This window comes from Triticum urartu, chromosome 2A (assembly GCF_056163025.1).
Source record: "Triticum urartu cultivar PI428250 chromosome 2A, HENAU_Tu73, whole genome shotgun sequence".
Lineage (NCBI taxonomy): Eukaryota > Viridiplantae > Streptophyta > Magnoliopsida > Poales > Poaceae > Triticum > Triticum urartu.
In genome coordinates, this window is record NC_141874.1 from 702235452 (window position 1) to 702259775 (window position 24324).

The following is a 24324-nucleotide window of genomic DNA, read 5'->3' on the forward strand; positions in this document are numbered from 1 at the left end:
TCTAGCATAGTTGACTAAGTTGTGCGAACTCTTACAGTGGTAGACTAGCAGATGTAGGGGATGTAGGTGGTACGGTCTACCCGATCGTAAGGTGCTAGCGCTTCTGAAAGACTATGTCTCGGTCATCCGTCTTCTCAAACACCATGTAGTGCGAGAAACCAAACGGAGGCGATCGGGTCTTGTGGGGAAAAGTGCGCAAACCTCTGCAGAGTGTAATAAACTAATCATGGTTAGCCGTGTCCCCGGTTATGGACATCTTGAGTATCTAGTACTTGGATTATCATGTGAATCTCAACATGTTACTCTAAATTAATTTTGTTGGGTTTTGTTTAATGATGATGCTTAATTGGGATTGAGAATGATGTCAACCATTCTCAATGTTTAATAACCACCATGGTAGTAATTAAATTCTATTCCTTTGAAGTAGGGAAAAAATGGCTTTACGCAAAACTGTAACCATAGAGCTTTCCACCAGCCAAATATGCATCTAGTATAGCTGTTTCATTCCATTACTCTCTATGTGTTACCTTGCCAGCATATTCCATGTGCTGACCCGTTTCGGGCTGCAACGTTAATGTTGCAGACTTTTCAGACGACGATTAAGGAGTTTTTAGGTCGTGGTCCTATACTCAGTGATGCCGTTGGAGTTGATGGACTCACTTATCTTCCAAGCCTTCCGCTGTTATCGTTATTAGATGGCCTTAAGCCATATTTATTGTAATAAGTTCTCTTTTGAGACACTCGATGTAATAAGTGTGTGATTGCTACTCTGCTATAAATCCTCCAAGTACTGTGTGGTGTCAGCATTACTGATCCAGGGATGACACCGGAGCACAGAGATCAGACTGTTTGAGGTCTGGTCACTACAGAGATGGTATCAGAGCACACGCTGACTGTAGGACACGACCACTAAGCACAAGACCTAGATCACTATTCACTCTCTTCTCTTCTGACCTCTCATCTTTTCTACTCTTTAGGATGGCGGATGCAAGGAACAAGTTCACACAACCGGATGAAGATACACCCTTTGGACGACACTTGAAGGAAGTCACTAGATACCTGAACATAGGAGTACCAAGTTTCACAGGAACCTACAACGCCACTTTACCTGAAGAAGAGCGCTGGATGATTCAAGTCCAAGTTCCAGGAAGGACGTTCATGCCAGTCACTGAGCCCATAGAATTTTCTTTTGATGCACCAACTTGGAGTCTAGGAAAGAGCATGGCAGCTCACATCGCCATGGGACGCATTTGAGAAGTCTACCGCAAGGATCTCAAGGATACTATCTACCAGATTTGTGGGCGCCGAGATGAACACTGGGAGATGATCAGCACCAGGAAGGATAGATCAATTGCAGCTTTTATCCAGGAGCTAAACCAGCACATTCGACAACAGGAGAACCAGATGTGCGCCGACATGATAGATCTGAAGAAGGCTAAGACTAGAATCAAGGAACTGGAGGAAGAACTCAAGGCTACACGTGAAGATTATGAAGAAGAAATTGAAGTATTGGTGGAGAAGAATGATGACCTGATCAAGAAGATTGGAATATTTATGGGAGGCCCTACGCTAGTAGATGAAGACGAAGAACCCCAGGAGATTAGCCCGGAAGACTACATCATCATCGACGGCACCGACTCGGAAGCAGATAGTAGCGATGATGACTATGCTGATGAAGCTGGAGCAGATATTATGGAGTCAACGACCGAAGAATATTTCTAGTAGACCACCTCATTAGTAGTAGTAGTCCACCATGTAAATATAGTAGTCTGAGCACTTTTGCGATAGTTAGATCGATTGTATGCCCTTGTTTGATTGATTGAAGTGAATTGTTTGTTTTTGCCTCATGTGCATATGGGTACTGTTTTCTCTTTAGACCCCCTCTATTCTTATATCTCATCTTTTCTAAACCCTCAGATGCCTCCGAGACGTGACCCTGGATTTGCCTTTCCACCGGAGCTCACCCAGTTGATCCAGAAGCAGAACACATTGATGCAGTTGCTAGTCCAGAATCAGAATCAAGGGAACAACAACAACAACCCACCACCACCACCACCACCTGTTGACCACTTAGCCCGTTTTCTTAGACTGAATCCGCCGGTGTTTTCCAGTAGCACCGAGCCGATAGTAGCAGATGATTGGCTCCGCAAGACAGCTAGGGAGTTGACCATAGCAGGATGCACAGATGCGGAGAAGGTGAAGTTTGCCGCACATCAGCTAGAAGGACCCGCAGCATCATGGTGGGAGAATTTCACAGCCACTTTCCCAGTAGACACTGTCACATGGGACCAGTTTCAGCAGGCTTTTCGTACTGCCCATGTTTCAGCAGGAGCTATGGCCATGAAGAAGCGTGAGTTTCGCAACTTGCGCCAAGGAGGAAGGACAGTTGGCCAGTATGTGGAGGAATTTAGCAAGCTAGCACGTTATGCCCCAGATGACGTCGCTACGGATGCAGCTAAGCAGGAGAAGTTTCTGGAAGGACTGAATGACGAGTTGAGCATGCAGTTGATGGTAACCACCTTCAACAACTACCAGGAGTTGGTAGATCGTGCTCTTATGATTGAAGGGAAGCAGCAGCAAATAGAGAATCGCAAGAGGAAGTATGGACAAGGAAAGTACAATTCAGGAGCTCAGCAGAAGCCATGTTTTACCCCTAGACCGAGAGGACATTTTCAGCATACCCATGGAGGAGGTAGCTTGCACAATCACAATGGCACCAAGAATGGAAATGGCAATGGAGGAAGCAACAGCCAGAACCGCACCAACCCCTCAACCCCAGTCAAGAAGGACTTGAGCCAAGTCACTTGCTTTAAGTGTTCGAAGACAGGACATTATGCAAATGAATGTCCTGAATTGCAAAATGGAAATAGCAATGGAAGTTCTGGAAAGAAGCCGAACCCTTTTAACAGGGGACAGGTGAACCACGTTAGCGTGGAGGAGGTTGAAGCTCAGCCCGATGCAGTAATAGGTAAGTTTTTGGTTAAGCCATTTACTGCACTCGTTCTTTTTGATACTGGCGCATCGCATTCATACATCTCAAGGGGATTTGTGGATAAGTATAACCTATCAACCCAAGCCCTTAGGTCACCCATGTTAGTAACCTCGCCCGGAGCAGAGTATGTGGCTAGTCTATGGTGTGATCGGTTACCATTAAGGATTGGTAACTATGTTTTTCCCTCAGACCTAATAGTATTGGAATCTCAAGGATTGGATGTGATATTAAGTATGGATTGGTTATCAAAGTATGAATGGAATATAGAATGTGCTAGTAATTCAATTTTGCTTACCACCCCAGAAGGGAGAAGGATCAAGTATGTATCCCGGCATGTGCCAAAGAGGACTCAAGTAAATTGCCTAACAGCAGTTGTGCAGGAGGAAGTACCAGTGGTAAGGGATTTCCCTGATGTATTTCCGGAGGAGTTGCCAGGCATGCCATCGGATAGAGATATTGAGTTTTTGATTGAGCTATTGCCAGGAACAGGGCCAATATCAAAGAGACCATATAGGATGCCAGCAAAGGATTTGGTGGAAATTAAGAAGCAGATTAAGGAGTTACTGGATAAGGAATATATTCGCCCAAGTTCTTCTCCTTGGGGATCGCCAGTACTACTAGTGGAGAAGAAGGATGGATCGTTAAGGAAGGTTGTTGATTATCGAGGATTGAATGAAGTAACGATCAAGAACAAGTACCCATTACCAATGATCAACGATCTGTTTGATCGATTGCAAGGAGCTAAGGTATTTTCCAAGATCGATCTGCGATCAGGATACCACTAGTTGAATATTCGAGAACAGGATATTCCTAAGACAGCTTTTACCACCAGGTATGGGTTGTATGAGTATACTGTTATGTCATTTGGTCTGACTAACGCACCTGCCTATTTTATGAACATGATGAACAAAGTGTTTATGGAGTTTTGGATAAGTTCGTCGTAGTGTTCATTGATGATATCCTGGTTTACTCGAAGAATGAAGAGGAGCATAAGGAGCATTTGCGTTTGGTACTTGGAAAGCTCAGAGAACATCAATTATATGCCAAGTTCAGCAAATGTGAGTTTTGGTTGAAGGAAGTAGGATTCCTCGGACATGTTATATCTGGAGAAGGTATAGCAGTAGATCCCGCTAAAGTTGAAACTGTGACCAAGTGGGAAGCCCCAACAACAGTTGGAGAGATCCGGAGTTTCCTTGGACTCGCAGGATACTACCGGAGATTTATTGAGGATTTCTCAAAGATTGCGAAGCCTATGACTGAGTTGTTGAAGAAAGATACCAAGTTCATATGGATGGAGGAGTGTGAGGCTAGTTTCCAGGAGTTGAAGAAACGTTTGGTTACCTCACCAGTGTTGATTTTGCCAGACCAGACCAAAGATTATGAGGTGTATTGCGACGCTTCATGTCGAGGACTTGGAGCGGTACTTATGCAGGAAGGGAGAGTTGTTTCATATGCCTCAAGACAACTGAAGCCTCATGAGTTGAATTATGCTACGCATGATTTGGAGTTAGCAGCCGTAGTGCATGCATTGAAGACATGGAGACATTTTCTCATTGGAAATCATTGTGAGGTGTACACGGATCATAAGAGTTTGAAGTACATTTTCACACAGAAGGAGTTAAATCTCAGACAAAGGAGATGGTTGGAGCTTATCAAGGATTATGATATGAAATTGCATTATCACCCTGGAAAGGCTAATGTAGTAGCTGACACATTAAGCCGTAAGAGCCATGTCAATACGTTAATGACGGGAGAAATACCCAAGGAGTTAGCAGATAATCTTTGTGAACTATGTTTGGAAATAGTTCCGAGAGGTTATGTAGCAGCAATGGAGATTCAGTCAACCTTGATGGATAAAATCAGGGAAGCTCAGAAAGATGACAAAGAGATTGCCGCTATAAAGGAGAAACTGAGCAAAGGAAAAGCTAAAGGATTTCATGAGGATGAGCACGACACCCTATGGTTTGAAGACCGCGTTTACGTGCCCAATGACCCGGAGATCAGGAAGTTGATTTTTCAAGAGGCACACGACTCACCGTATTCAATTCACCCAGGAAATACCACGATGTATCTGGATTTGAAGGATATTTTCTGGTGGACCGGAATGAAGAAGGATATAGCGGAGTATGTAGCAGTTTGTGATGTATGTCAGAGAGTAAAGGCAGAGCATCAGAAGCCAGCAGGATTGTTACAACCATTGCCGATACCCGAATGGAAGTGGGATAAGCTAGGCATGGATTTTATCACGGGATTTCCCAGGACTCGTTCAGGCTATGACTCGATTTGGGTTGTAGTTGATCGATTGACGAAAGTAGCTCATTTCATCCCAGTAAAGACCACTTACACCAGTGTTAAGTTGGCAAAGATATACATGACCAGGATCGTATGTCTGCATGGAGTTCCAAGGAGTATCATATCAGATAGAGGAACCCAGTTTACCTCAAAGTTCTGGAAACAGTTGCATGAAACTTTGGGTACCAGGCTAGAATTCAGTACAGCTTTTCATCCACAGACAGATGGACAGACCGAGAGAGTCAATCAGATTTTGGAGGATATGTTGAGAGCTTGTGTGCTAGATTACGGATCTAATTGGGACGATAATTTGCCATATGCAGAGTTCTCTTACAACAACAGTTACCAAACCAGTTTAAAGATGGCCCCTTTCGAAGCTTTGTACGGAAGGAGGTGCAGGACACCGTTGTCGTGGGACGAAGTTGGAGACCGCCAGTTGTTTGGTCCTGACTTGATTAAGGAGTCTGAACAGAAGGTGAAATTGATTCGCGATAGGCTCAAGGTAGCCCAGTCTAGACAGAAGAGTTATGCGGATTCTAAACGCAAGGAGACAGTTTACGAAGTCGGAGACAGAGCTTATCTTCAAGTATCTCCACTTCGGGGAACAAAGCGTTTTGGAGTTAAGGGAAAATTGGCGCCACGATTTGTAGGACCATATCTAGTTTTGGAGCGTATAGGAGAAGTGGCCTACAAGTTGGAATTGTCCGAAGGATTGTCAGGAGTTCATGATGTGTTCCACGTTTCTCAGTTAAAGAAATGTCACGCGGAGATGGCTGACATACCCTTGAGAGACACAGTGCCTTTGGAAACTATTCAGTTGGATAACGATTTGACCTACGAGGAGAAACTAATTAAAATCCTCGAGTTTGCCAGCCGAGTTACCCGCAGCAAGGTTATCAAGTTTTGCAAAGTTCAGTGGAGTCACCACACAGAGGATGAAGCCACCTGGGAACGAGAGGAAGATTTGCTCAAAGACCACCCTCACCTATTTTCTAGCCAACCCGAATCTCGAGGGCGAGATTCATCTTAAGGGGTGTAGGTTTGTAACATCCCAAATTTTTAATTTGGAATGTTATACATTAGATCATCATTGCATATCATATTTTTTTGCATATTGGTTGATCCTAGAAATTCTACGCAACTCAATGACCCACGGAGAGAGTTGGGGATTTCGTTATTTTCATATTTGAGTTCTCTCAAATTTTGAGAATAGGATCATTTGATTTTATTTATTTTATCATCAATTATTTCTACTACAAAAATATGAGAGAGGGAATAAAATGACTTTCCCAAAATAAAGAAATATTGAGGATTTAATAATAAAATCAAATAAGATTTTATTTCGGAGTTTTTCGGTGTTTTATTTGAATTTAGGAAAAATGTGCGTTTTTCAAAATTGCATTTAGGTCCCAAATAAATGTTCACCTGGTGCGGCTTGATTTTAGAAGCCCGTGAAAATTTATTTCGGAATTTTTGGAGTCCGTTTAGTATTTTTTTTATTTTTCTTCCGAGCAGAATAATTTAAAAAACGAACCGACTTCGGGCCGTACCCGAGCGGGACACTGCCCGGGGGCAGCCTTTAAATAGCGCCGCCCCGAGCCGCCCCAGCCCATCAGCCCCGCCTCGATCCGCGCGCGCCACCGGAGCCTCCGCCGACGATCCCGCCGCCCGAGGTTCGTCGCGCCTCGTTTTCCGTGCCAGAAAAAAAATCGGCGTTCGTCGTTTTTCTTTTTCTCGGATTAAATCCGCGATTTTTCTGATCGCGATTCCTGATCCGATTTTCGTTTTAGTTTAACTTTTCGCTCGTTTATCGGAATCAGGCGATTCAAGCGCCTAGAGTTTCGTCTCAAAACCCTTTATCCGTTTAACCAACTTAAACAAGTTTTTGTTACTGTAAAATTTGCTCTAGATCCACATTAGTAGAATGAAGTTGTTTTCTTTCGCCGTTTGTCTTTCGTTGCTTCGTTCGATTTGATTCTTTTTGCCAACCGGAGTTCTTAAGTTGAACTTTCTGGTTAGATCTCTTATTTGAGTTTTACCTGTGCGTTAGATGACTACTTATTGTATGCTTGTTTGTTTGTGTGCGATAGAATACCCGGAGTGCGCCGCCTGTTATTTCGAATCGTTAGGTTTCGCGGATCATCAGCAAGGCAAGTAACACTTTGATCATACCTTTTCTACTACCCAGTTTTATTGCATTAGATCAATCCTCACACATTGCATGATTAGGATCTAATTAAATTGTGGGATGGGAAGTAGATGAGGTAGTACCTATTACCTGTTTATTATCAAACCTTTGGGAGTTACTTCTATGTTTGCTTATTATGCCATGCTATGCTAGTAGACGTGGATTGGGTGAGTGAAATCCATGACAGATGTGAGATTCTTAATTAATGGTTTGTCTAAGGTGGCAACTTAAACACACATCTGGGTGGATTGAGGCACCTAGGTATTCCAGGACTTGCCTGTTTCTTTTGGACCGCCACCCAGGCTCAAAGGGATCATGAGACTATTCATACTAGAAACTTCCGTGTGCAGCCACAAGCTATTATGGGCTCTAACATAGTTGACTAAGTTGTGCGAACTCTTACAGTGGTAGACTAGCAGATGTAGGGGATGTAGGTGGTACGGTCTACCCGATCGTAAGGTGCTAGCGCTTCTGAAAGACTATGTCTCGGTCATCCGTCTTCTCAAACACCATGTAGTGCGAGAAACCAAACGGAGGCGATCGGATCTTGTGGGGAAAAGTGCGCAAACCTCTGCAGAGTGTAATAAACTAATCATGGTTAGCTGTGTCCCCGGTTATGGACATCTTGAGTATCTAGTACTTGGATTATCATGTGAATCTCAACATGTTACTCTAAATTAATTTTGTTGGGTTTTGTTTAATGATGATGCTTAATTGGGATTGAGAATGCTGTCAACCATTCTCAATGTTTAACAACCACCATGGTAGTAATTAAATTCTATTCCTTTGAAGTAGGGAAAATTTGGCTTTACGCAAAACTGTAACCATAGAGCTTTCCACCAGCCAAATATGCATGTAGTATAGCTGTTTCATTCCATTACTCTCTATGTGTTACCTTGCCAGCATATTCCATGTGCTGACCTGTTTCGGGCTGCAACGTTAATGTTACAGACTTTTCAGATGACGATTAAGGAGTTTTTAGGTCGTGGTCCTATACTCAGTGATGCCGTTGGAGTTGATGGACTCACTTATCTTCCAAGCCTTCCGCTGTTATCGTTATTAGATGGCCTTAAGCCATATTTATTGTAATAAGTTCTCTTTTGAGACACTCGATGTAATAAGTGTGTGATTGCTACTCTGCTATAAATCCTCCGAGTACTATGTGGTGTCAGCATTACTGATCCAGGGATGACACCGGAGCACAGAGATCAGACTGTTTGAGGTCTGGTCGCTACATGAGTATAGAACCACGACCTAAAACTCTTTAATCGTCGTCTGAAAAGTCTGCAACATTAACGTTGCAGCCCGAAACGGGTCAGTACATGGAATATGCTGGCAAGGTAACACATAGAGAGTAATGGAATGAAACAGCTATACTATAATGCATATTTGGCTCGTGGAAAGCTCTATGGTTACAGTTTTGCGTAAAGCCAATTTTTCCCTACTACAAAGGACTAAATTTATTAACTATCATGGTAGTTGTTAAACATTGAGAATGGTTGACAGCATTCTCAATCCCAATTAAGCATCATCATTAACAAAGCCCAACAAAATTAATTTAGGGTAACATGTTGAGATTCACATGATAATCCAAGTACTAGATACTCAAAACGTCCATAACCGGGGACACGGCTAATCATGATTAGTTTAATACACTCTGCAGAGGTTTGCGCACTTTTCCCCACAAGACTCGATCGCCTCCGTTTAGTTTCTCGCACTACATGGTGTTTGAGAAGACGGATGACCGAGACATAGTCTTTCAGAAGCGCTCGCACCTTACGATCGGATAGACCGTACCACCTACATCCCCTACATCTGCTAGTCTACCACTGTAAGAGTTCGCACGACTTAGTCAACTATGCTAGAGCGCATAATAGCTTGTGGCTGCACACGGAAGTTTCTAGTATGAATAGTCTCATGATCCCTTTGAGCCTGGGTGGCGGTCCAAAAGAAAACAGGCAAATCCTGGATTACCCAGGTGCCTCAATCCATCCAGATGTGTGTTTAAGTTGCCACCTTAGATAAACCATTAATTAACAATACTCACATCTGTCATGGATATCACTCATCCAATCCACGTCTACTAGCATAGCATGGCACAACAAGCAAACATAGAAGTAACTCCCAAAGGGTTGATATATAACAGGTGATAGGTACTACCTCAACTACTTCCCATCCCACAATTTAATTAGATCTTAATCATGCAATGTTTGAGGATTGATCTAATGCAATAAAACTGGGTAGTAGAAAAGGTCAAATCGAACGAAGCAACGAAAGTCAAACGACGAAAGAAAACAACTTCGTTCTACTAATCTGGATCTAGGGCAATTTTTATAGTAGCAAAAACTTGTTTAAGTTGGTTAAACGGATAGAGGGTTTCGAGACGAAACTCCAGGCGCTTGAATCGCCTGATTCCGATAAATGAGCGAAAAGTTATACTAAAACGAAAATCGGATCAGGAATCGCGATCAGAAAAATCGCAGATTTAATCCGAGAAAAAGAAAAATGACGAACGTTCGTTAGAACGAACGAACGGACGGACGCTTGCTAAATAAACAAATCGGAAAAACCGATCTATTTAAAAAAACCGAAACTAAAAAACAACGAAAACCGACGGAAAACCGAACGGTTTTTCAAAAAAAAACGGCGCGGAAATCGAGGCGACCTCGGGCGGCGTGCGGCGGCGGCGAGGCGGCGGCGTCCGGCGGCGGCGGCGGGCGGCGCGTGCGGGTGGGGCGGCTCGGGGCTGGGGCTAGGGTTTGGCTTCGGCTGGGCCACCCCCCGGCTTATAAAGGCGACCGGGTCGGACACGGCCCGTTAGGTCGGTTCGTTTTTTTAATAATTACGCGCAGAAGAAAAAATAAAAAGAAATACTAAACGGACTCCAAAAATCCTGAAATAAATTTTCTCGGGCTTCTAAAATCAAGCCGCACAAGGTGAACATTTATTTGGGGCCTAAATGCAATTTTGAAAAACGCACATTTTTCCTAAATTCAAATAAAATAACGAAAAACTCCGAAATAAAAACTTATTTGATTTTATTATTAAATACTCAATATTTCTTTATTTTGGGAAAGTCATTTTATTCCCTCTCTCATATTTTTATAATAGAAATAATTGAAGATAAATAAATAAAATCAAATGATCCTATCTTCAAAATTTGAGAAAAACTCAAATATGAAAATAACGAAATCCCCAACTCTCTCCGAGGGTCCTTGAGTTGCGTAGAATTTCTAGGATCAACCCAAAAGCAAAACAAAATATGAAATGCAATGATGATCTAATGTATAACATTCCAAATTGAAAATTTGGGATGTTACATTCCTACTCCTACTAGGAGGGGGAAAGCAAGGGGGAGAGGGAGAAGGAGAGGGGGGCGCCCCCCCCCCTCTCCTAGTCCAATTCGGACCAGAGGGGGAGGGGGCACGCGGCCCACCCTGGCCGCCCCTCTCTCTCTCTCCACTAGGGCCCATAAGGCCCATTACTTCTCCCGGGGGGTTCCGGTAACCCTCCGGCACTCCGGTTTTCTCCGAAATCACCCGGATCACTTCCAGTGTCCGAATATAGCCGTCCAATATATCAATCTTTATGTCTTGACCATTTTGAGACTCCTCGTCATGTCCGTGATCATATTCGGGACTCCGAACAAACTTTAGTACATCAAAATATATAAACTCATAATGAAACTGTCATCATAACGTTAAGCATGCGGACCCTACGGGTTCGAGAACAATGTAGACATGACCGAGACATGTCTCCGGTCAATAACCAATAGTGGAACCTGGATGCTCATATTGGCTCCCACATATTCTACGAAGATCTTTATCGGTCAGACCGCATAACAACATACTTTGTTCCCTTTGTCATCGGTATGTTACTTGCCCGAGATTCAATCGTCAGTATCTCAATACCTAGTTCAATCTCGTTACCGGCAAGTCTCTTTACTCGTTTCGTAATACATCATCTCGCAACTAACTCATTAGTTGCAATGCTTGCAAGGCTTATGTGATGTGCGTTACCGAGAGGGCCCAGAGATACCTCTCCGACAATCGGAGTGACAAATTCTAATCTCGAAATACGCCAACCCAACATGTACCTTTGGAGACACCTGTAGAGCTCCTTTATAATCACCCAGTTACGTTGTGACGTTTGATAGCACACAAAGTGTTCCTCCGGCAAACGGGAGTTGCATAATCTCATAGTCATAGGAACATGTATAAGTCATGAAGAAAGCAATAGCAACATACTAAATGATCGGGTGCTAAGCTAATGGAATGGGTCATGTCAATCACATCATTCTCCTAATGATGTGATCCGTTAATCAAATGACAACACATGTCTATGGTTAGGAAGCATAACCATCTTTGATTAACGAGCTAGTCTAGTAGAGGCACACTAGTGACGTTTAGTTTGTCTATGTACTGACACAAGTATTATGTTTCTGGATAATACAATTCTAGCATGAATAATAAACATTTATCATGATATAAGGAAATAAATAATAACTTTATTATTGCCTCTAGGGCATATTTCCTTCAGGGGGCAACGTCTACCAGCGTGGTGCTACACGGCTCCCGTCCGTGGCGGCGACCCGCGAGCAGAGGTGGTTGATTTTCCTTGATGGGGAGAGGTAAGTGCATTTAATCTTTTTGTACCTTCTGCATTCACGTTTCTTCAAATAACTGATGTGTTGGCCTTGTCATGCTGCAGGGGTTGGGACCACCATGAAAGTGTCCGCCGGCCCAACTCCGTCCTTGGAGTTCTGATTCGGCAAAACTTCCCGGGGTTTGTCACGTTGCCTGGTGAGGGTCGGCTTCCAGAGGTTGGATTGAGTTGGGAGCACTACTTGGCTGCCCCGTCCCCGCCGGGTGAGATTATCGACGGTGTCTTGTGCAAGACGAGGGCAGACGTGGTGATCAGAAAGTTCTGGGTAATTTCTCCTTTACACAATTAAAAATCTTCAACTAGCTAGTTATTAATTGCACTAATCAATATTGTCTCATTTGATTGCAGACATTCTACAGGTGTGAGGAGGGATACGAGGAGGAGGCGGCAGATGTTATCCACAAGGAGTGCAAGCGCCTACTTCAGAACTTACGGCATGAGGTTCGGGTTCAGGCTGTTCGAGACTACTACGTCGAGCGTGGTATCAAGAAGCCCAAGCAGGAGTGCCGCGATAAGTTCTTGAGTAAGGAGCAGTACATGAAGGTAATTTTTCAAGCCTTGTACTTACTTCCTTCATTTAGTAATTCATAGCCGTAGCTCTCAAGTTTCTATTTGCTAACTTAGGCCCCTCCGAGATGGTGTGCGGATCGGATGGATTATTGGGAGGTGTTGGTCAATGCGTGGTGCTCAAAAGAATGGCGGGCCACCCACAAAGAGGCCAAGGACAAACGTGCCCAAATGGAAGGTGTGCCACACCACCAAGGCAGCTCCAACTTATTTCAGTACGGGCGGAACTGGGTATGTGGTTTGCTTCATGATTCATGCAATTCATTCATCATGCTAGCTTTAGCCCTTTAATTACTAATTTAATTTGTTTCTCTCTTTCAGGCACGCTACAATAAGGCGGATAAGGTGCCAGAGGTGTACGACCTGTATGCCATGGCCCACACTGGCCCTTACAAGAAAGTCAAAGCATTCTCCGCGTCTGACCTCGATGATCCAAAGAACTTCACCAACATCTCCGCCCACGACAAGCTCGTGCAATATAGAGATCAGGGGAAGGCGAGGAAAGGGGAGGACTTTAACCCGAGCCAGGGTCCCATTGATACAAAGCTGCTGATGATATCTAGTGGCGGGAGGTCCCATGGCTCCATAGCCATGGGAGATGGACTTATCCGTTGTCCTAGAACTCTCCCGGAGATCAAGGCGCGCCAGTCGAGCTCCGCTCCTGAGACAAGGCCTCGTGAACGGCCAGTCCAACTCGCCTTCAAGGTTAGTTCTACGTACTCAGCTATCTTTCTCCATTACATTGTGTGCGCTTCCATCAATGATTACAAATGGTCATGTGAGTGGTGTTGCAGGCTGCTATACTGAGTGAGAGAGATAGAGCGGAGAAACTTCTGGCGGAGGCGGCGGAGAGGCAGCGGGAGTTGGAGGAGAGGACGACAGAGATGTTGGAGGAGGAGAGGGCACGGAATGACATGTAGGCAAGGGCCATGTACGAGCTCCTTGTGGTAAGTTTCTTCTGCAGATTACTTGCTAGTCTTAACATTTGAGTCTCATTACTAACTAGTATGACTCTGTTTTGAAAACCAAATGAGCAGTTGTGTGCGAGAAGTCCGGTCAGACCGCTCCGCCGATGCCAGTGATTGCTCCTGGGAGCACGGTGAGTTTAATTTGAATGGACATTACTTGCTAGTCTTAACATTTGAGTGTCATAATGCTAACGAGACATTGGAAATGATCTTTGGCGTAGCTTAACTCTAGAAACGCATCGCACGATCCTTCTCCAGCTACCGGCGCGAGCCAGCCCGCTCCTACACCTCCCTGATCACGGTAAGTTTCTCTAGTGTTTTTCTTAACAAATGCATAAAGACCTAGACTTAGCTTTATTTCCTCCAATATGCTTACCATAATGACCTAGAGTTAGCTTCTTTTCCTTCAAAATGACTTAATAAGCTTACTGACCTCATAAACCATCCATTTTACCTAAGTTGGCTCTAAAACGATATGTACTTAGCTTACTTATGTCAAAAATTGCATAATTAGCTTAGTTAGCTCATAAACGATCCATTTTACCTAAGTTAGCTCTAAAATGACTCATTTTACCTTAGTTAGCTTACAAGTGATCCAATTTATCCAAGTTAGCTCTAAAATGACCCATTTTACATAGATTAGCTCCTAAATGATCCATTTTACCTACGTTAGCTTTAAAATGACCCATTTCACCTAGGTTAGCTCCAAAATGATCCATTTCACCTAAGTTAGCTCAAAAACGATCCATTTCATCTTAGTTAGCTAAAAAAACGTGGCATTTCACCTTAGTTAGCTCATAAACGACCCATTTCAACTAAGTTAGCTCCAAAATGATCAATTTCACCTAGGTTAGCTCATAAACGACCCATTTCACCTAGGTTAGCTCATAAACGACCCATTTCACCTAAGATAGCTCATAAACGATCCATTTCACCTAGGTTAGCTAATAAACGATCCATTTCACCTAAGTTAGCTCATAAACGATCCATTTCAACTAATTTAGCTCATAAATGATCCAGTTCACCTAAGTTAGCTAATAAATGGCATATACTTCTTCTTCTAGTCTTCTTCTTCTTCTATTCTTTTTCTTCTAGTCTAATTCTTCTTATAGTCTTCTTTTTCTAACTTTCTTATTTGTCATTTTGCAGGTTTCATTCACTTCACGGAAGCCAGCTTCCTATGATGGATTGCTTGTTTTTTCCTTTGATGCACTTCTTGTATTCTGCTCGCTTGCTATGATGAAACTTTGCATATTGTAATATGTATGGATCGATGGAACTATGTGCAACCAACTATGTATGTATGGATGGATATATATGTGCTGGATATTTATTATGTTGGATATATATGTGCTAGATATTTATCTGATGGATATATATGTGTTGTGATATATTTGCTGTGATAATTGTTGGATATAAGAAAAATAGAATAAAAAAGAGGCAGTGCAGGCTCTTTGCCGTCCGCGGCAGACGACCCCTTTGCCGTCGGTGGCAGACGGCAAAGGGGGCATGTGGCGCCCACCTGTGCTTCGTGAGGGATGGGCCATTTGGCAAATTTGCCTGCCGTGGCGAACGGCAAAGCTAAGCTGATGGCAAAGACTTTGCCTTTGCCGTCCGCCGTGGCAGACGGCAAAACACAGCGGGCGCTGACGCATTGCTGACGTCAACTGGCGGACGGCAAAGAGGCGCTCAAATTTGCCGACCGCTGGCGGACGGCAAAGGCCGCCGTTAGCCGCCTAACGGACTAACGCTGGCGGACGTCCAGTTTTTTGCCGTCCCTCCTCTTTGCCGTCCGCCATAAAAAGTAGAGACAAAGGACCTGTTTGCCGACCCTGTCTTTGTCGTCACTGTTTGCCGTCCGCCGCTGACGGCAAAGCTCTTTGTCGTCCGCCGTCCGTGCCTTTGACGTCCGCCGTGGCAGACGGTAAAATACTGGATTCCTGTAGTGTGAGGTATTGGGGCTGCCAAACACATGGTTTGATCTTCCTCTTGGCGCAGCCCTACTTCTCTCCCTCCTCGTCTCTCGTAGTGCTTGGAGAAGCCCTGCTGGAGTCCCGCGCTCCTCCACCATCACCACGCCGCCGTGCTGCTGCTGGACGGAGTCTTCCCCAACCTCTCCCTCTCTCCTTGCTGGATCAAGGCGCGGGAGACGTCACCGGGCTGTACGTGTGTTGAACGCGGAGGCGCCGTTGTTCGGTGCTTAGATCGGAATCGACCGCGATCTGAATCGCTGCGTGTACGACTCCACCAACCGCGTTCTTGCAACGCTTCCGCTTAGCGATCTACAAGGGTATGTAGGTGCACTTCCCTTCCTCTCGTTGCTAGATTACTCCATAGATTGATCTTGGTGATCCGTAGAAAATTTTAAATTTCAAATTTCTGCTACGATACCCAACACAACCTTTATAAGTAGGAAAGATATTGTGCAATATATTATACCTCGTAGTATATTTTTAATGGAAAAATGAAGATTGTTATTTGTTCTCATTATCAATTAGAACCGTAATAATCAGTAAAAAAAATACAAAAATGTCAATGATACAAAAGATGAAGAAGTCATCATAATTCGCAAAGAACAACCAACACAAAGATTCACTGTGTAGTGGTGTAGACACAATACATCCAAATATAGGGTTAGAAGATCTGCGCATCTGGAACACAATGGAAATGTCAAATCAACCTCGATAATAGGAGATACATTTTTCTCTTTTTGCGAAAAACTTCTAATTTATTCATCATTAATCACGATAGTACAACGAATACCAAAAATAATAAAAATTACATCCAAATCTGTAGACCACCTAGCGACGATGAAGCGAGCCGAAGGCACGTCGTCGTCATTGCCCCTCCCTCACTGGAGTCAGGCAAAACTTGTTCTAGTAGACAGTCAGGAAGTCGTCGTGTTAAGGCCCTATAGGACCAGCGCACCAAAACAGCAACCGAGGTCGTTGAAGAGAAGTTTAGATCAGAAGGATCTAACCTGTAGACACACACGAACAAAGACCGGATCCATGTGGATCCATCGAAGACAAACGCCGACCGAATCCTGTGAGATCCGCCGGAAACAAATCTCCACACACCCTCTGATGACGCTAGAAGCACCAGTGAGACGGGGGCTAGGCGGGGAGAACCTTATTCCATCTTTAGAGAGCCATAACCACCTCTTCTCTCTGTGCAGGAAACAAACCCTAAGAAAACTCAGAAAAGCATCCAAAACCAAAGCCCTCCCACCGGCAAGGGTCGGATCCATCATGCCTCGGTGGCCTCAAGGCCAAAGGACACGAGGCAGACTGACGCCAACGGGAGGCAGGAGAAACCCTAGTAGCGGGGTGCTCCCTCGTGAGTTGGCACAATGCTAGCCACAGACGCACATTTGATTGCTAATAGGACATAAAATTGCAGGAGAATTGATAAATTTACCTAAATCATCATGGGCAGCAATGCAGGCTGCATCCACACAAGCAAGATGGTTGCAGTACTACTTGGGCCACCATTGTTGGCAGATTCCAAAGCTTAAATAAGATGGCAGGGGCGGGGGGAAGGGGAATCAATATGATCCTTTCATGAGCGGAGGAATATATATACACAAAATATAAACGGAAAAACATCTAGGTAACCCCAAACAATATAAGAACTTGAAGAAAGCAAACTCATAGGCTTGTCAAAAAAACTTCATTAATTTTAATTATACACCATAGTAAAATGTGAGTTCCAAAAAAGAAAAAATAGAAGAAAAAATCGCACCTCGGGCTCGCACCGTCAGAAAAAAAAAATATCCATGGGCACTAGCACCCAGGACATTTTTATAGGAGAAGCCCACCCAGATGAGATCGCGGAAAATTCGCCCCTGACAAAAGTCAAACTCCGGTCTGCAAGGTGCGCCACAGCGACCTTGCCACTAGGCTATTGACTAGTCCTCCATCGTCAGACTACCCACAGTAAGAGTAATATAAATGGTAACATCACACTTATCTAGACAAAATAGATGATGTGGCATGTAATTAATGAAGAAAAAGAATCATGTAGTAACATAGCTAGTTATTGTAAGGGCATGTACAATGGTGCTATCTTAGGAGTGCCACATAGGATAAATGATGAGGTGGAGAAGAGAGAACTCATAAGAGAAGGCTTGTCTTCTCTTATTTAAGATAAGACAAGAGATGATCTCTTAGTACAATATGTCTCACCACATTTTTAGGAATTGCTAGTTATTGAAGATAATGCTAAGAGATGACCCATTGTAGACATTTTTCTTTGTCATCTCTAAATTACATGCAAAACTTAAGATAAGACTATCTTATCAACCATTGTACATGCCCTAACATCACACATATCAAAAAAGATGAGTCTATAACGTAAGTGATGCATGACACAACACATATGTTACTACCCACTGTATAGATAGTAATATAGACTAGTAACATATGCATGCGAAAGTGCCTAGGAACACTCGGCGACTACCCCTGGAATCTGTTCCATCAATTCTCCTCGGGATCCGAAATCACTATATTAACTGTTTTGTATTTAGACATTCTTCCTCGCGTGTTTATCATGCACTGAAGTGTATGTCCGTACTAAAGTTTACGCGTTTCTGTTCCTAGGCAAAGAAACTTCTGTCCAAACGCGAGACTGCCCACATGCACCATCTTCCCAACTACCAGACATTGTTAAATGTAGACAATAAATCAAGTAATCATTGAGTCTTAAAGCACTGTCCGCCCCAATTAGACGGACTATGTAATTCCAATTACCATGCAATTTATTTAATATTTCATGTTCCGCGTCTACTCATTTGCAATACTAATATCATTTTCACTTTAGCAAATCTTTATTTATTTCCTTTTCTCTCCGTCACTCTGCTACACTCCCCTCGAATTATTAAAATAAAATTGCATGTACTCATCTGCTAGGACTTATTTGTTATACAAATTGATTTTTCTTAAACCTCAAATTAAAGGTCCGTCTGTACTATCATATAACTAATTGACGTAATAACCTTTATCACACACAGCTCAAATATCTCATTTCGTCCGGTGCACAGCATGCATCCAGCCCTTTGCTCACAACTACCATGCAAACATTAAATGACTGCAGAAATTACACGCCAATTCAATGTACCATGTCCCACCATGCTGACCAGCCAACACTCCATCGCTTTACCACAATAAAAGCAGTTTCAACAATCTTTTTAGTGAGCGGGTTGTGCAGTAAGAATATGAATGATTTTCTTTAAAAACAAGCTAGTTTACCTTCCATGGAAGCCGTTTCCCCGGATCTAGCGAGCCTTTTCGTGGATCGAGCCGGGGATCTGGCGACGGAATCATATCTTTTCTCCAAGATCTACAACTCCTCGGACTTGTACCAAAACAATATTTCTTGTCTGGTTAAAGAAAAGGGATAGTAGATCGTTGTGGAAGAAGAACAGTATGATTCGTTGAGAACTTTCTTCCCTCTCCTCAGATCTGGCAATGCAGTCTTCCTGGGGTCGGGCTTAACTCGTGAAGGTATATGCATGAGTGTTGAATTGATTATGATGGCTGAACTGTACAGTGCTCTAATGGGCTCCTATGCAGTTACAGTTAATGCCGATGGACAGGTACAAATTGTTCAAGAATATGTTACAGGTCGTGTATAGCCAGGAAAAACTATTTTACAATTATGTTGCACACATCCCGAAGCAGTGCAGCAGCGGACATGATTTTGATGGGTGGAGTCGCCGAGTGCTCTAGGTTACTCCCGACCGTGGTCTCAGGAAAAGAGAAGAGGAAAAATCGCACCTCGGGCTGGCTCGGTCGGAAAAACGTCGAGAAAAAAGGAGAGAAGAAAAAAGAATTGCGGCTCGGGCACGCAGGATTTGTCCCCCCTCGCGTCGCATCTCCCCCAACCCTCTCGCTCCGCCGCCGACCGCCCGCACGCCGCTCCTCCGCCGCGCGCGCTCTCCTCCTGCGTCGCCTCCCACGCCGTCCCGTCGGATGCCGCGCGCGCTCCCCTTCGCCGCGCCGCTGCCCCTCCGCCGCGCGTGCCCGACCCCTCCTCCTCCGCCGCCGCCGCGGCCTCATTCTTCCAGGCCCGGTAGGAGCCCGTGAGGTGCGTCCGTCGAGCTTATCTACCGTCGCTTCCTGCTTCTGAACCTAGCGAGACTTGTCTGCATAATTTGTTCGTTAGTTTATCACATGGCGTCCCTTCAGCCGAGCGCCTCAGGCTGATGCCCCACCTTGCTTCTATGTCCAGCATAGCAGTGTTCACTTTCTTAGAACTTTACAAGATTGATTGATGTCTGGGGTTTCATCTGTGTTTTACTTGTTATAGACTATTGTACTTGCTAATGTAATCACTAGGCCTACGGTAGTTTTGTCTGGCTTTCTTTTTTTGTATTACTACTAGTTTCTGAAGAAAGAGCGACTTGATTCTCATATATACTCTGAACATACATACATCTACCATGTGTCGTAGTGTTATCTCATTCTTGCAGTCTGTATTTCCAGGCCACGTAGTAACTGCAACCATAATGTCATTAAAATTCTGACAGAAAAATTCAAGTAGGTTCACATGGTGTGTTTACTACTCCCTCCGTTCCTAAATATTTGTCTTTTTAGATATTTCAAATAGACTACCATATACAGATGTATAGACATATTTTAGAGTGCAGATTCACTCATTTTGCTCCGTATGTAGTCACTTGTTGAAATCTCTAGAAAGACAAATATTTAGGAACGGAGGGAGTATGTCACAAGGTTAAGTTAAGATTCAGTTGACACACTTAACAAATAAAAAGATAATTGTGCTGCGAGCATTATGCTGGCTGCTATTCACTTTATAACCTTTTCTTTTTAGCATTCGAAAGCATACGTGGAATTTGAAAATTTGTTATTGACAACATTCTATGTTTGTAATCTTCCAGGTTACCGTAGATGTATGTATTGACAACAAATAAAAGAGAGAAATTGTGCTGTGAACATTAATTTGGTTGCTATTCACTTTTGCAACTTCTCCTGTTTAGCTTTTGAAATTATATATGTGGAATTTGAATTTTTGTAATTGATAACAGTCCATGTCTTTAATCTTCCAGGCTACCGTAGCGCAAGCCCAGGCAGCAACCCGGCCCAGCTCACCCGTCTTCATCAGCAGGGGTTGTCCGGCCGCCACCGCACGTCGCCGGTCGTGTCACCGCCGCCACTTCCGCTGCTTATGAGAGCCCTCACTGCCGCCACAATCTCCTCCCCGATACGCGCCCTCCTCCTCCACCACCCCTCCTTCCGCTCAACCCTCCGCCTCCCTCTCACCATGAACCCCTCCTCCTCCTCTGGCTACCGCTCCAATGCTGCCGCCTTTGCCTCCACGCACCAGCCGCGTGGCGGCCGTGGCGGTGGCAGGCGACCGGGTGGACGTGGCGGTGACGGTGGCGACGGCGGAAACCGCATCGACGCCCTCGGCCGCCTCCTGTAATACACTGGCACAAAGCCCCAGGTCCCCTCTCTGCAGTCGCGTTGATGCTAGCCGGGTACTCACTAGTGCTTCTGTGCTTCTCTTCTCAGGACGAGGGTCTTGCGGCACATGGCGCCGGAGCTGAGGCTGAACATGAGGAGCGACGGGTATGTGCGGGTCCGCGACCTGCTCCGCCTCAACCTGGAGACCTTCGCCAAGGTTCCGCTCAACTCCCACACGGTGGATGAAATCAGGGAGGTAATATTGCTCATGCCTCATCTTCCTGCTTAACAGTAGACGATCTTTCTAAGCACCCTGGTGTACTTGTGTCTGCTACATGTTTTCATCTTGTTAGCTATCACCTTGAACTTAAATTGGGAAATATCTGTAAGTTGTAAAATTAATCAGGTTACTATTGAACTTGTTGTGAGCTGTAAGACGATTTGAGTAAAATTCTGCAATTTTGCATGTAGGCGGTCAGGCGAGACAACAAGCAGAGGTTTGGTCTGTTGGAGGAGGATGGCGAGCTGCTGATTCGAGCTAACCAGGGGCACACTGTGACAGTATGTTCTCTGCCTGAACCCCCCTGCACTAATGTATTCTTTTTTCTACAAGTATGGTGTGTTTATCATGTTCATGATCATCTGCCTTGTAACCATTGCTTTTCTGTAACTTCTGAGAAAATTAGACATATAAAAGGAGCCCTAATAGTGGCATGCACCCTCTTGGGATTTTCATACAGACTATTTTTCGAATCAATTCCATATGGGGCATTGTGTGCTTTAGCTCGAGATGTGAATGTTTTTACAGTAATATAATCTCGGTGGTAGTTTTCCTATTGTTAACTAGTCATAAGAATTATACTGTCGGTCCTTGTTGGCCCGTACTAGGAATGAAGTTGCAATTCATCGTGCTGATAATGGCTTGGATTTATCCTGGTCTGGCTTCCTCGATGTGCTATACAGGCATACAGCGATAGTGTATATTCTTCTTTAGCACTACGGTTGAGCTTCCATGTTAGTAATTAAGATTTAAGACACTCCTGTCCTCTCTGATGCCTAAGCTATTACAGGATTGTACTAATGTAGCTTTGTAACCTGTGGGTATGTTTTGAAAGAAATCATATCTGATCTTAAGTCAGAGAATACAATCAACTTATCTTTTAGCGACTTGTCTTCATTGTTACATGTTCCCTCACAGTTCTTGAGGTCATATGCGAAATACCCTAATTTAATCAGAAGACACATAATTCCAATCTTCATTCCTATTTTGCATATTTCTGGGAGCAGAGTTCCTGTTCTGTTTCCGTGTTGAGGTGGTTTGTGGCATGTGATCTGCTACCCTATTCTAGCATCAAGTGAATTTATTTGCAAGTAACTAGCCTAGTGGAATTAGCGAATCATGTTTGCCATTATAATAATCAAGTAAACCTCTTGCAGACTGTTACATCAGAGAGCTTGTTGAAACCAATTCTATCGGCTGATGAAGTCTCAGGTATTTGATTTTAACACTCGTGTTTGCATCCTGTCCTGAATGGCTGGCGTTTGTGCTAATTTTTTCTATCCACAGTCTGTGTCCATGGAACTTACAGGAAAAATGTTGATTCAATATTGAAATATGGGCTTAAACGTATGGCAAGACTACATGTACATTTCTCAAGTGGTTTACCATCAGATGGAGGAGTTATTAGTGGTACGATTTTCCATTTCAAACATACTATTATTGAGTTTATTCTTATGGAAACAAATAGAAGGACTAAAGCTGTTCTTCCAAGTAAAATCATACTGAAAATTATCCATATATATCTTTCCAATGTAAATCTGATGTGCTCCCAGTTATTGCGGTTCTCCATTATTTAGGTGCATCATCAACTCATACCCGATAATTATTTATTCCCATCTTGCGGTCTAATTTTTCTTCCACCTCTGCCTTGTCATGGACTAACGGTTTGTCTTCTTCAGGTATGCGGAGTGGCGCAAACATATTGATATATTTGAATGTCAGAAAGGCACTCCAAGGTATGACTGCTGCATGTAAATACCAGCAAATCATTTGGGTTCTCTAGACTAGAGGCTAACATTTGATTTCTGAATTTGTTTCTCAGACGGGATGAAGCTATACATCTCAGACAACAAGGTGATACTGACGGAGGGCTTCGATGGCGTTGTCCCCGTCAAGTACTTCGAGAAGATCGAAACATGGCCAGGACGTGCACCGATACCGTTCCAGAGGTAGAAGAGACCTTACCGTAGCACTGGAGTCCCGCACGGCCTCCCGCTCAGCGAAAACTTGGAATGAATGCGCTGCACGACAGGATTCTCCTTGCCGAAAAGGAAATCAACCGTGTTGTAATATCTGAAAGAGTTTCGTCATGTAACCCTGGTATATCCGTATATGAGAGGGAGCATTATTCTGCTGCTGGTTGTGCAAAACCTGTGTATGATGATGATTTCCGGATGTTATGGAGTAGCAAATTTTGTTTATGATGTGTAGATCTGCGAAGTTTCATTCAAAAATATGTAAATTTTGCATGCATTCCACGGCGGTTTCAAAAAAATATGTAGAATTTGTGTAAAGCGATTTCTGCTTGCCTGTCCTATCTGCAATTTTGTTTTTGTTTTTGGTGCGTTTTGGGCTCTGGCATAGTGTGACCACGAGAATCCTCTGATTTATTGGCAACGGCGAAAACTATGTTTTTTGCTTCCTTTTTTTGTGGGGGGATGGTGTGGACTGCTGAATTTTCAGAACTTAAAGTCGAGCTGCGCCATTTCTAGGATGTAGTTGTGCTGATTCCTGAATTTTCAAACTTTTGTTCGTTACTGTGTTGTCTGAATTTTTACCACGCCACAGTTATAACAATCTGTTTCCTTCAGTTTAGGATGCCCCCGAGTTGGTACTTTTTCTCCCAGTCTTGCTAACCAGTCTTCGATAAGTTTCATCTTGAGCTCACTGATAAAGAATGAAGCACACTGCTTTGAGACCAGCTCAGCTTCTCTCAGTTATGCATTGTTCATTTTGTAGAGCAATTTACAGTAGTCCCTCCGAAGAAGATCTGCTTCAATTTTTTTAGGAAAAAAGAAAAGAAGATCGGCTTATTGGGCCGCCAGGCTGCGTTCTTTTACGACGGGCGGCCCAGCCCAATTCCGAAAGCCCGCTAAGTCTCCACGCCGGCCCAAGCCCATGCCTCCTCCCACCACAGACACAGCCTCCTCTACATAAAGCGCCCT

General features: G+C 43.9%; 2 protein-coding genes across 5 annotated transcripts in view; one reads left to right on the forward strand and one right to left on the reverse strand.

Moving 5' to 3' along the window:
- Window positions 1–24324, reverse strand: part of LOC147986930 (G-type lectin S-receptor-like serine/threonine-protein kinase At1g11330) — a 216382-nt gene that overhangs the window by 70596 nt on the left and 121462 nt on the right. The gene's annotated exons all lie outside the window — the stretch shown is intronic.
- On the forward strand, window positions 19472–23580 carry LOC125539851 (uncharacterized). Its single transcript, XM_048703374.2, has 8 exons — window positions 19472–19759; window positions 20742–21114; window positions 21208–21355; window positions 21571–21660; window positions 22537–22591; window positions 22667–22789; window positions 23059–23115; window positions 23202–23580. The coding sequence occupies exons 2-8, from the start codon at window positions 20861–20863 to the stop codon at window positions 23330–23332; spliced, it is 858 nt and encodes a 285-aa protein (XP_048559331.1). The 5' UTR covers window positions 19472–19759; window positions 20742–20860; the 3' UTR covers window positions 23333–23580.

What these genes read in the sequence shown, in the direction of transcription:
- LOC125539851 (XM_048703374.2), top strand. Translation starts at nt 20,861, where the DNA reads ATGAGAGCCCTCACTGCCGCCACAATCTCCTCCCCGATACGCGCCCTC. An exon ending in ACCAGGGGCACACTGTGACA is followed by an intron (nt 21,661 to 22,536) that starts GTATGTTCTCTG and finishes AACCTCTTGCAG; the next exon opens with ACTGTTACATCAGAGAGCTT. An exon ending in AGATGGAGGAGTTATTAGTG is followed by an intron (nt 22,790 to 23,058) that starts GTACGATTTTCC and finishes TGTCTTCTTCAG; the next exon opens with GTATGCGGAGTGGCGCAAAC.